General features: G+C 41.6%; 1 protein-coding gene across 1 annotated transcript in view; it reads left to right on the top strand.

The window, feature by feature from the left end:
- Positions 1-14103, top strand: part of tyw1 (tRNA-yW synthesizing protein 1 homolog) — a 94886-nt gene that overhangs the window by 58429 nt on the left and 22354 nt on the right. The window contains exons 12-13 of the mRNA XM_080772426.1: positions 5110-5287; positions 10080-10215. Of these exons, the coding sequence (XP_080628552.1) occupies positions 5110-5287; positions 10080-10215 (314 nt within the window). The remainder of the gene's footprint in view (positions 1-5109; positions 5288-10079; positions 10216-14103) is intronic.

Here is a 14103-nt window from a genome sequence, read left to right on the forward strand (position 1 = left end):
GCAAGGCCTAACATCAGTCTCCATCCCACGTGTTCACATATTGCTACAGGGACACTGTTAATATTGTTCCATTCCCTGACCTTGCTGCTGATAGACTTGAGTTTTATATGAGCTGTCCACTTTGGAGAAGGACAGAGTTTTTCTCTGGAGGACCGCGATATACACCGTAAAATCCTCAGTGTTGAATTAACATATTAAGACCTGAGACCAGATTCTACAAAATGTCTTCTGAATCAGTTTTCTGAAGGTAAAAAAAAACATGTTTCTATGTCGGTGGTTCTCCAACTTTTTCATGTCAAGGACCCCCAGAAGTATATGAATTTGGCCGCGACCCCCACATCTGAAAATATTATGTTCCAGGGACCCCCCCCCCCCTCTAGAAGCAAATATTTGAGTTAAAAACGTTTGCTGTGAAAGAATATATATTCAAAGATTTGCACACATTTTCATGATAAATAAATGGAGATCTACAAGCTCATAGCGCGGCACTCAGTATAAAAATAGCTGAGCTTTTAGATCTGCTATTTTTCAACAGCTAAAGTTTAAAATAATGGTTAAAGTGGTTCAAAGCTAAGGCGACACAGATGCGTCCTCAGGTCTGAATGGGTTAACTCTAACCACACACGTAAGGATCTGTTTGGTTACATCTGAGTTATAGATGGATACATTATCACTGATAATTTCACTGTGTAGAAATTCAAGTGGGGGTGCTACGTACATTTCACATTTTCAGACATCAAGACGATATGCATTTTAATGAGGTTTCTGACACTTCTAACGCTGGAAGTGGCTGGTTCTTATGAAAATAATTAAGTGGCATTTCTCCAGAGCAATGTATGTCAATGACGTTTGATGTATGGTTTAATTTGCCTTTGAATTGGTGGTGCTAGTCACAATTCTGTCTAGAGACATTGCTCTAAATTGTTATTTATGAACCGAAGCATCTTTACCATGAAATTCTTTTGGTGGAAAAAATGAAAGAAAAACTATCAATATTCCATGCATATGTACAGTACTTGAAATAGGAATGATGTCTGTTAAGGTCACAGTAACAATGCTGTGGACTTTAGATCTTAGTTTATTCTCTTGACTATTCCAATGTCCTTCCCATTTAAACATGCAGCTCTCAAATAGCCTTATTTATTCATCACCAGACTATATCTGCCGAGGGGAATTATAATTTTATTTTTTGCACCGGCAGATTCGCGTCTGGCCTCTGCGAGGCAATCACCAGACAGGACTTCTACAGCAGGGGTTCTCAACGTTTTTGGTTGGGGATGCTTTGACCATGTCTCGCCACCCCCACCCCCAATACAAATTGGCCGCTACAATAACCTTAATAAAAGATAAAGTACATCATAAATAATAAATACTGAAAGCAGATATAATCATTGCAGCTGTCCGAAGGTGCCCTTTGAGAGCGGTTTTGAAGGAGTCAAGTCTTAATGACAGTTGGTAGGGCGTTCCACATTTTGGTGGAAATTAATTAAAAATAAATGTGCCAAATCTGGGTTGCACATGGTGTTTGTTGAACTCCCTCTGGTGTTGTGGGTGTGGACTTCATTGACATTAACGAAGTATTTAGACGGGTACATGGGTATCTCTACATTAACGTTAGTGTTTTGGTGGCTTTAAAATCTATTGCAATCCATGCTATGGACCCGGATGCTAACTTCTCTCTAAACACATTTCAGAAGATTAACTTTCAGCGCCACCTGGTGGTCACCAGTTTAGGCTTTGAGTGCCAATTCTCCCATTATAACAAAAGAAAGAATTTGTAATTCTATTATGCATGTAATGTGCATCTCATCACCTGTACACCAGATTAGAGGAATTCTTGTCGTCCGTGGCATCCGGTACATAATTGGCAATTAGACGTCTTGACGTTTATGGCTCTTAAACTGTTTTAATGAGTATTACAAAACTGTAGAGAAAAACTGTGCAATTTATGTAGCTACTACTATATATTTGGACTTTTTGTAATAGAAATGTTTTGCCCATGCCTCCTGGAGCAGGCTGGAAGCTGCGGAATGTGTGATGCGGTTACACACTCAGTTGGTAGGATGTGTGTTGATGGTTAGTTACTGCGAGAGTCGGGTCTATTGACCATTTGCAGACCGTGGTCATCTTGCCATCAGAGTTTTCAGTAAATCAATGTCCTGCTGCCTCCTGCATTATGTGCAAATTCAAAACAGGTGGTACGCATGGGCACTTCCAAACTGCAACACTTCACCTGCAAGGACAGAAAGTAGCTCATAACATGTCTACAGTGGATTTTTATGAAACAAACCACTTTGAGGATATAAAGAAAATAATTCAAGCTTTTCGTACAGCTGTAATGTTGGTGAGTTTGACGTTGTGTAATACAATCAGATAGGACTGTTCTGTTTGGATGAATGGGCTGCCAATGGGAAGTTGCACCTTGTTAGCACCTTGCCCTTGACTTATATGGTACGATGGCCGCGGTCTGCATATGGTGGATAGCCAACACCAACTCAGGACTCCAGGATCGCTGGCCTCCATACTATCTAACATCAGGTTCCTGTAGCGCAGTGTGTCTACGTAGGTGGTTCGTCTCTTCCCCCTCCTGGCTCTGCCCTGGGTTGGCTCCCGTAGAGTCAATTTACTTGCCTCAAGTTCTGGGTGCCTGATGCAATGCCCTGCAGCCTCATCCTTCTCTCTCTGACTTTTTTCTGGTTTTAATATCCTCTTAGCAGTTTATGAATTGACCTGTGCCTTCCTTGAACTGTACCCATTCTGCAATCTGACAACAACAATCAATCAAACAAACAGTCTCTCTGTTCTCCCATTCTCTATTGCGCAAGTTTTTCTTTTTGCTCACTTTATTGTATATGTTAGCAAACTTTCCGCTCGCTGTTTTTTCCACTCTTATTTAGTTGTTTTTTTTAGTTACAAATTAGGGCATTCATAAAAAAATCGATTAAAATTAGGAGAAGTCGAAAGTAAAAAAAATGAAAAATATATTTTTTTCAATTGTTTTCCCCATATCATATTTTTTCTCTATGTGTGCGTGTGTACAGAATTCAAACTGTAGGATTGGTTATCGTCACTGACAGAAGTCATTATTTACCCTTTGCATACCGCACCAGAGCGCACTCGTCTATTAGTTTGCATTGCATTCAGAACGCACCCTTAATTAAGAACCTGCAGCTGTGTGTGGCTCTCAACGGTGTCCCACTATTGACTGGCTGAATGAAGTTGAACTGTGCTGTGTCAGTAGAAATGTTGGTAATGTATCGTCAGAGCACCCTTGTACTACACTGGCTCCAGTCCCTGAATCGCTAGCCAAGCCCATTAAAACAAATGTTCGGGCCATTCAGGTCTGGTCACTCTATGGCAGCCTTGGTTAAAAATCTGATACCGCGGCTACGGCCACTCAACGCCGTTTCAACTTGAAGGGCTTTCAGTCTGAATAATGACGTGAAACTAAATGAAACTCAAAACTCAATGTCTTGAGTGTCAGGTTACCCTTGCACTCGACTGTCTGTCTGTGATCTCACAGACTTCACAACACTTTCCCTCGAGTCCTCGACTTCTCTGTGACATGCACACTGAGTCTGATCTTGATTGTTTGGCCCTGGCTCTCGAGGCTGACTGAATCATTCTCTGACTCACTCACTCACTCACTTGTACACACGCACCCATGCATGCACGCACGCACGCGCGCGCACACTCAGAGGAGAAAAGAGTTACTGAATTGTATCGTGTTACAGACAACAATTTGTAGTTGAAAACCACAGATAGATAACACAGAACTCATCGTTTCTGGGTCTTATAACATACACCCTCCTCCAAGCGACCCAATCAATAATAATGAATTGCGTTTTTATAGCGCTTTTCCAAGTGCTCAAAGTGCTTTACACTTTGTTCATTCATTCATACATTGGGAGGTGAAGCGGTGAACAGTCGACGCCAGTGTCCTCACTTCCCACACTCACACACCAATGGTGGCAAGCTCACACTGTTACGGCCGCAGGCCTATAGGTATGTCTTTAGTCTGCATGGTGCGCACAGTGCGCACCCCCTTTAGATCCCTGTAGATCCGTCAGCGCATGCATTGGTGGGGAGCATTACCGCCGCTCCGCACCTCGCTCCTCCAACCAGCATCTACCTGCGCCCACCTGACGGCATAAAGGCGTCCTGTAGCCTTCACTCCCGGCCGCTGTCCAAACAGCCAGTAATATAATAGAAACTTCAGTATTGCAAGAGTTGCATTGATCCGTCTGTTGTTAATCATTCATGTTGAAATCCATTATTGTGTCATGATCAAGAGCAGTAGTATATATCAGGTAGTATGTCATAGTATTCCATGTTAGTTCACTTAGCTAGACAAGCAGGCTCCTCACCATGAATTTCTGTTTGAGTTAGGATAAAGCGTAGAGTAGCCAGTTAGGCTCTCTTGTTCTCGTTTAGTAGTTATTCAGATTTGCGAGGGGGGTTTGGTTATAGGATTGAGAGTTAGGATGTTTTGATCGTTTCTTTGATTTAGGACCTGCACAGCCCTGCTCGCCCTGTAAATAGCAATTCTGTAATTCATATTGCATACATACATGTAAATATATATATCGTTTCACTAATTTGTATGCCACAGAGTAATAAAGAACTTTGGCATTTTACCACCTTGCCTTCTTTAACCGTCCTAGACTCGGTGAGTCGTAACACACACCGACCGACTCATTGGAGGCAATGTAGGGTTCAGTGTCTTGCCCAAGGACACTTCGACATGTGGACAGGAGGAGGAGCCGGGATTCTAACCGCCGACCCAGGGAATCCTTCCGTGCGTTGAGTCGTCGTTGCTGTCGATACCGCTGGACAGCACACATCTCAGCCTTAGCGCCACTCAAGGCTGATTTTAAACCCTCCTTGCAGGTTTTACTGTATACCATACTGTAGTTTGTTATTTCGTTTACGGTAGTTTTGAAACTTTTGTTACTTTCCAATTAATGTAGGCAAAATCTAAGCATTTGCTTAGATTCCCCCCGCCCCTTTTTTCAGTTTGTCCGATGTTTTCATTATTGTAAAACCAATGCTTAGGATGGATGGATGCGTCAAATTAACCTTTTATTTGACCTTTCTTTGTGTCTCCAGGTGTTCCTGGGGTGCTTCCAGAACGCTATGAGGAAGGCATGGCTGTCAAACACTGTGCCTTGTCCCTGGTGGGGGAGCCAATCATGTACCCCGAAATCAACACTTTCCTCCGCCTCCTTCATACGCGGCGCATCTCCAGCTTCCTCGTCACCAACGCACAGTTCCCTGAGGAAATCAGGTAGGGGCGCACAAAACAAGCAAAATATACAAAACATCAAAGGAATACTATTACTCATGGGTATTGAAGATGGAAAATACCGTAAGCCCAGGCGGTGGCGTAACCGTCTGGGCACCCGACTGGTAATCCAGTCGCAGTGTGACGCGGGTTCGACTCCCGAGCCCGACACGGCCTTTACTGCATGTCTTCCCCCATCTCTCTCCCGTTTCCTGTCAGCCTACTGTCTGTCCCTTCAAAAAACCAATAAAAGGCGTAAGCCACAAAAAAACATCTTAAAAAAGAAGATGGAAAATAAGAATAAGTAAAAAGTTACTTCAGTGCTTGAACTTGTAGCAGGGCAATCTCTTTTATTACACTTCCGTGTGAATGGGGACATCGCATGGAAACAAGCTTTGGCTTTTTCCTAATTAATCCGTTTTGTCGCTTTTTAATTGGTGTGCTTTTAACTGTTGCCAATAAGGTGTTCTATTCTATCACATACACACACACACACACCCTTCCTATCATAGTCTGGAAGGACTATATGTGGTAATGCATTCACCAACATTGAATAGAAAGTTGTCATCGACAGATTATAATGGCAGCATGCAAAAACATTCAGAGCCGATTGGTCCAGTGGTTTGCTTAATTTGAATTGCTGAATATTGTGATTGTGCACCCAACTATTTTGCACTCAATCTTCAAAGCCGGTCTGTACAGAGCCTCACAAATAACATTGCAAATCATCACACAGCTGTGTGGCTGACTCCTTCTCCTTCTGTCTCTCTGTGTCTGATTTAAAGCAGTAGAAGTGTTAAATGGTCTCATTAAAAGCAGTAGAAGTGTTAAATGGTCTGATTTATATGCAGTATTGTGCACTGCTATTCAGAACAGGCATAGGTCCTTGAAGTATATCCTCTTGTGCACCGTATGAAAAATACATAACTAAAAAGCCATTCTAGCCTTGTAGGGCTTTGTGTGCACTGATGTGAAACCTTCAAAGATACAGAAGCACGCTTGCTTTTATTTTGTGTGCTGCACAATGAGAAGAGAGTTCTGCATCCTTTGTGGGAGGGAAGTCGGGACTCTTTTTGATACAGAGACAGTCATGGCAGCAAGACTATGTAACTGTTCAGGAGAGGATAAAACAGATTTTCTTATTTTCCCCTCAATGACTTAGCCTCGGTCAGAAGCGGTCACTAATGTATTTTTTTGTGTCCCACACAGTCACTGTAATTACAGTTTACACTTTATGAAGACAAAACGAAATATCTGTTTGACCACGAATGTTCATGCACACATTCGTGTCGCCCAATTGGACGGGGGCTTGTGAACAGCCATATACTGCGTGCAACTAGTAATGTATTACTCTCCGTTTTGGAACGATACTCTTGTGTTGTCCTCTCTTACTGTAAATCACTCTGGATTAATTTAATATACTTTAAAATTATTCCATGCCTAAATTGTAAATCTATTGTCCTTTCACCTTTATCTAGCTCCTTGAACATAATTTATACTGAACTTATCAAGACATGGCAGGTTTATTGTAAAGCACGGCACAATGTGCTTTACATGCAGAATAATGAGTAGGCTTCCAGTCACACGCCCTGAATAAGAACTACATGGGTCGAAAGTGGAAACCGGTCAATGTCCTTACTTTTTGAAAAGTTTTTATTTTGCTACATCATGCCCTAAGACAGGGGTTCTCAACGTCTTTGGCTGGGGACCCCCGGAAATGCTTTGGCCATGTCTCGTGAGTCGCGACCCCTGCCCCCCTCCCCACCACCAATACAAACTGACTGCAAAAATAACCTAGATAATACAGACAATAATCGTAAATGAATACTGAAACCAGATATAATAATTTCCATTTTCCAGGCATTCAGTTACAAAAATAAATAAAAGACATCGTACTCGTCTTAAGTGTGCTTGGAGTTATCTTAGGTCCTTCCTCATCATCTAGGAGGCATTTAAAAAGAAAAACAGGAGATGGAAAAACTAAAAGAGGCATTGGAAAATTCCAAGTCAAATCGCAATGATGATGATGATGATTTTTTACCTCCACCCTGGATTAAATCTTCCTGTAATGTATCATAAATTCCATTATTAAATATCTGTAAATGTTTTTTTAATACAAATGAAGTCACATTTAAAAACAGCCAACCAAAGTGATGTACAGAATGAGAATGAAATAGGCATCAAGTAAATAAAAACAGGAGGACAGTGAGAACCTAAGTATAGGCGACAGGCGTCAATCGATCCCGGGGGAGAAGGAGTTCAAATCAATTCTGTATTTGACTGGAAGCCGGTGGAAGCCGGCCAAGATGGAGGGAGTAATGTGATCCCACTTTCTGGTGCCATGAAAGGCCAAGGAGTCGCTATGTTCTCTGATATCCACGTGGCTTTCAGATCCATCATGCTGTGTTGCTTCATTTATACGTGCTGACCGAAAATAGCCAATCTACAAGTACACAATGTCTCACAACGCAGGATTTTGACCTATAATCTGAGCATTATGCTTCGAAACCTCATGGTGGGTCATGTCTGCCTGCCACGTCACAATGTCTTTGGCTGCCTCAGCTGTCATGCCGACTGTCCCTGGGCCACCAAAATACAGACAAAGGCAAGGAACAGCAGCCATCCATCATCTTGATACTGTCAGGGACGAGCTGTCTGAATTTATTGAGTCTGACGCCCCAGACATTACTTTGATTGGAAAATCTTCAAGTCTCCAAGTGTGTGTGTGTGTGTGTGTGTGTGTGTGTGTTTGTGTGTGTGTGTGTGTGTGTGTGTGTGTGTGTGTGTTTGTGTGTGTGTGTGTGTGTGTGTGTGTGTGCTGATTTTGGGGATTTGACTTGTAATAGTAGTCGAATATGTGATTATTCGCCGGTAAAATATCATATTTTTGACATCTTTTCTTTCACCCAGAAAACTTTTTTGTCTTTTTTAGTTATGGGCCGAAAGCTCGTTTAGACCAAAAGCTCAATCTGAGAAAAGAATCCGAGATGAATGTATTTTTGTTTCAATCCGTTTACGTTGAGGCGGATGGAGACAGGGTTTCACTTCCGGTTAATTTCTGGTTGTATCCGTCGCCTAGTCAATGTGTTGAGAGAGCAGCTAGCCTTTAAACCACTGAAGTCTTCTCCTTAACGGGTTGAGGTGCAACAACGTTAAAGGACCACTTCACCACTTTTCAACCTATCTTCACCTTAGAGTATATATGAATAGAGAAGACACCCGAGTTCTCCTTCCATCCACTTGCATTAAGTTGCTCAAAAGCGCATGAGGCGATTTCACTCCTCCTTCCGTGTAGGAACAGAGTTCATTCTGGGATGGATTTGCCTCAAACACATGAACGCGCTGCCGTTGACTATCATTGTGCCGTTTGTGCGCGTTCACTTATGAAACATTCGTTCACGTGTCATGGTCTTAAACACATGAACGTGCGCAATGATAGTCAACGGACCAGCGCTGGCTCGAGCTGCAATGATAAATTCGGCCACTATGTCCATTTCGCCTCAGGGTTTCCTCCGGGTGCCTTCTCTATTCATATATACTCTAAGGTCCTCACTAATAATCATGATAAAATGGCACGATTTTTTTCTACTCAGTCTGTGTCTCATAGGAGGGCTGTGGGCAGCTTAGAAACCGTCTTCCAGTGACATCATCATTAGGCAGATTTAGTAAGATTTTTTTACTAAAAGGTTTAGATTTTTATTATCGTGAGAACGATGGCTTCCATTTTCGCATTGCAACTTTTCAGGACTAGAAAGCCTGCAGTTTTTATCAGCTTGTATTCCCCATCGATGATGTCACTGGAAGACGATTTCTGAACTGCCCACAGCCCTCCTATGAGACACATACAGAGTAGAAAAAAGTTGCGCCATTTTATCATGATTATTAGTGAGGACCTATTATATGAAGATAGTTTGAAAAGTGGTCCTTTAAGTTAAGTTCACCCAGAACTCAGGTTAGTAGGTTCTGAGAACCTTATCTGAAACAAAGTTGTAGCATAGGGAGAATAAAAAGAGTCCTGAACACGTGAAATGTGCTACAGGCACTGACATGTCATGTCAAAATGTTTTCCTGTTCATGTCGATTATTTCCTTGCTTATACAGTAGTTACGATGTGTCTTAACCCATTTAGACATGAGTTAAAAACATTCACTTATATATTATTATATGAATATATATTCAAAGATTTTCGCCACATTTTTAGGATTTTTCAAAAATAGCAGACCTACGAGCTTGTAGATCTGCTATTTTTCAATAGCTAAAATAGAACATAATGTTTAAAACACAAAGGGGTTCCCGCCCCAATATGGGTTAACTCATCCACCGCTAAATGGCAGTAGCAATAGTTCTGCACAGGCCACCATAGATTTGTTCTATTTTTTTAGAACGAGAGTTGTACGATGTGTCTTAAGTCATGATTATAATGTTATCAATTTAAGCCCCTTTTTAAAAGAAGTTAAAAAACGTCTTTGGCCTGGAGGCACTTTGTGAAAAATAAGTCAAATTAGTACTTGGCCTAGAATTAACGAGAGCGCAAAATCTCTCTTGGAAGAGCCACCCATCGACTTCTCTAACCTTCCCTGTGTTTCTTCACTAGTCCGATCCAGAAGGACACAGTTTGCCGCTAGGGACACATGCATCAGTAAGCAGGAACTGGGTATGGCAATGAAGGACCCGGGTTGTCTGGCGCCGTGGCATTGTGAAATCCATGATCTCGACCACGGTCGAAAAATCATGATGACGGTGTCTTAACTGCATTCTTACTGAGATGTTAAAGCAAAGTCCTTGTTTCCTTTAGGACGTTGGTGCCGGTCACCCAGCTATACGTGAGTGTGGATGCCAGCACCAAGGACAGCCTGAAAAAGATTGACCGGCCACTCTTCAAGGACTTCTGGCCACGGTTCCTGGGCAGCCTGAAGGCTCTGGGGGAGAAGGTCAGTCCGCCTCACATCACAGTCACTCCTGTTAGAAAACTGGAGCTAGTGTTAGTAGTAGTGCTTGAAATACATAATTATGTCTATTAAGTCCAGTCTGGTCTTATGCGCTTGAGTTGAGTGCGTTAACTCATTCGCCACGAACATCGCCATCTTGTGGCTGAATTTACAGAGAAAAAAAACAATTGCCTAACGATCAGTGTTCCACGCCCCCCCCCCCCCCCCCCCCCCTCCCTTGCTGCTATCCCCCTCCGCCGCACGGCACCGTAAATACCACTTCCGACTAAACCCCTCAACGTGGTTCAGTTGCAGCATACTGAGGCAATGAATACACATAATGTAGCATCACAGGTTGCATTGAAAATATATAATTTTGTGAAACTAATTGTTCCGGTGGGAGGATGCCTCCCTTGTCTAAGTGTATTGTTTGTTTATTTTTGTAAGCTGCAAAGCTTCTCTTCTCTGTCAATATAAACAGACTGGACCTGTGACACACCACCTGAGGCCTTTTTATACCTCCCATCACATTAATATTGATGTTGAAACACATCACTCCAAATTACACAACAGTCGTGTTTCGCTGCGATGTGATGTTGGAATCCATGCTTGTAAACGGCTACAGTATTCGTTGTAGCTGATATCGATACAAGCATTTGGGTAGTGTAGCAGAGTGGCTCAGAGCCTCTGCCTGATGGCCAGAGGGATATCCCTTTGGTCTAGTCAGTGGTTAAGATGTTGGACTTTCACACGGGAGGCCCAAGTTCGAATCCTGGGTGTTACAGTAGCATCAGAAGCACTTCTGATACTGATATTGGTATCAGATATTTGTGTCGGAACTGTCATTGTCTCAAGTAATTGTTCTGTATTTGACTCTTTTTACAGCATCACTGTAAACAAAAGCTGTTGTGTTCACAGAGCTAGATTGTGTCCTCCCAAACGGGAGTCATTATATATATTATAATATAATTGCATAAGGATATTTCCCCCCCCTGTAATTAAGTTCATTAGACTATGATTAATTGGTTGATGATTTAATTCGTTCTTGTTCTTTTTATCATTGTGGTTTCTATGTTTAAGCCAATGTTTTTTTTCTGACAGCTTGTCACAAGGTATTTTATCAAATGGAAGAGCCTTATTGCGTTCTGGGGTAGCATGATGCCTGGGGATGTGATGAATACCCCTTGGTGCAATTTCTGTCACGTCTTTCACCTGGAGAAATCTGATGTGTCAAAGATTTGTGTAACTTTAGGCCGGAGGTGTTTGGCCGAGATTTTGTTTTTGCCTCCTGTCCGCCTGTGAACAGATCTCCGGCACCATTGGCCTGATCGACGTAAAACTGTGCACACACACTCCCGGGATGGCCCACATTTGTTCACATCGGCCTGTTGTACCACCACCATGAGACATTTTTTTATATTACTTTTGTCCAAACATCACGCAAATCAGTACACAGTATCTCTATATAGTCATGTGAACAAGACAGATCTGTCTGATTTTTCATATTCCAGTCCGTTTTGAACAAAATGCCTGGAATTATGAAACTGCACGAACAACTACTAGTCCATGGGAGAAATATTACCCTTTAAAATGTTCAAATCAACCTCGTAGTGCTGCTATAATTTGTGTTTTTACCTATAACTGGACCCATCGACATGAAACTTTGCACACACAGGCCAAGGAAAAACCTCAACTCTACATTTGTCAGATCAGCTTTTTATAGCCCCACGAGGAGGCCAATTTGTTTTATATTGTATATAACATGCAAATCGGTACATATGTACTCAGTATGTTGTTTCATAATGTATTCAGTTTGCTGTTGTTATTAATTGGGCAGCAGTATAATTAATTCTAAGTTATTTTGAAGTAACAAGACTTGAGCGACCTATCGTATGCCCAGCACCAAATGGTGCAAAGCACAGCGCGAGTTTCATTGCTAGTTAACAACACAGTTGTCATTGTCTTGCCCAGCAACACCCATGTTTTGTTAGTACCAAATGTATTGCGCCCAATATGTGCACTAGGGTGTGTCTGTCTTATCAGGCGCATTGGTGGCGCAGTGATGATTTGGGCAGTCATTTTAGATTTTAGTTTTAGTCATAGTATCTTGTATATCTTGTACTTGCTGAAAATAGAAGATCTACAAGCTCGTAGCTTGTAGATCTGCTATTTTCAGCATGCAACCAAGTGTAATGAACTATGACTTTTACGTACTACTGGATCACTGTCCCTTCCTAAGATTTTAGTCTAGTTTTATTTATTTGTCAGTATATTTAGTCTTAGTTTTAGTCACCATAGCTTAGTTTTAATTTAGTTTCCATTTAGTCAGTGAAAAAAGGTAGTCAACAAACATTTTTCGTCAAAGTTTGACAAAATCAACACTGTTGTTAATGTGGCGCATAGCTCAGAGACATAATTAACATAATAAAGATACATACATCCGTTCGTTAGTGTCTGTAGGACACAAATGTTATATATATGTACGTTCGTTCGTCTATCCGTCCATTCGTCCGTCAAGCTGTAATCATTTTGACGTTTTCCTTCAGACCAAGTAATCTATTTGGTTAGTGGATCTAATTCTGTGACCTGTGTCCTCAATTCATTCCTACTTTATTTTTTGCAGCCATTTCCCTCCAAGGTATTATATATCCCATGTGTTGGCAGAAGGTATGAGCATTAACATCGCCTGCTTTCTGCCCAACAGGCAACGTGTGTAAATCGATTCTCCACGTTATCCTGTTTCCTCGAAAGCTAAGCCAAAGGGAGTGAAAAACCTCACACAGGCACACCAGGGCTTAACAACCTTGAAAAAAGGAGTGGGCTGTGAAAACCTTTCAGAGGTAGCTTATTTCATTGCCATATGTATGTAATGAGCTTGTTACCTCCTCCTGTCTATAATACATTGGTAAAACAATGGACAAACTCATTAGCACTCAACAAGAGTTGTTTTGACTTGGCATCTCAAGGTAAATCACAGTTAAGACCTGGAACGCATCTGTGTCACCTTAGCGTTTAACCAGATTAACAATTATTTTATACTTTTACTATACTATTTTATTATAGCAGATATACAAGCTTGTAGATCTGCTATTTCTAACTCAAATATTTGCTTCTAAGGGCGTGGGGGGGTCACTGGAACAACTTTTTTTTGTGTGGCCAAATACAGATCATTCTGGAGGTCCTTGCCATGAAAGGGTTTGAGCTCCACTGATATAGAAACTTTTTTTTTTAAATAATTACAGCAATTTAAAAGAAAACATCACTGTTGCTAATTTGAGTTAGATTTGTAAAATTAATTACACCAGTTAAAGTAATTGGAGTGAGGATGAATGGTTATGAAATGTTTGTCGTTAAAAATAGAACTTTCTGAACACCACATGGCAGCCTTGCACGGCTATATTTTTAGTTCAATGTTTCTGGATAAAAGACCTGAACCTGCTTGGTTTGGATGGAGGCCATCAGGCTCATTATGCCAGCCAAGCGTCCAGGGAAGCGGAACTCGTACCCCAAACCAGAGTGATAACAAAGGCAATTCTAGTATAATTTATTATGTGTCATTTTTATGTGTGATTTTGTGTGTAGAAAATGCTGTCATTACAGTGTTATCGTATTATACAGCTTAACAATTGCATGTATTGTGGATTGCCATGTGCCAAGTTCTCATTTCTCAAAATGAAACGTTTTTCAGTGAATTAAGCCTCACACCATCTCTTCCATTCTCCCCCTCTATATTCGTCTATTTTCGGATTCTCCTGACCCATTTCTCTCTACGGAGTGGACCGCCCCTTTATTCCTCATGGTGGACTCTGTCTCCACCTCCATATTATTGACAGATCGACTTTCACTTCTCTGACTGCTCCTCTTTGGACCACATTCTCCTTGTCTCTCTCT

The sequence above is a fragment of the Protomyctophum bolini genome (assembly GCF_963924005.1).
Source record: "Protomyctophum bolini genome assembly, chromosome: 9".
NCBI classification, from domain to species: Eukaryota; Metazoa; Chordata; class Actinopteri; order Myctophiformes; family Myctophidae; genus Protomyctophum; species Protomyctophum bolini.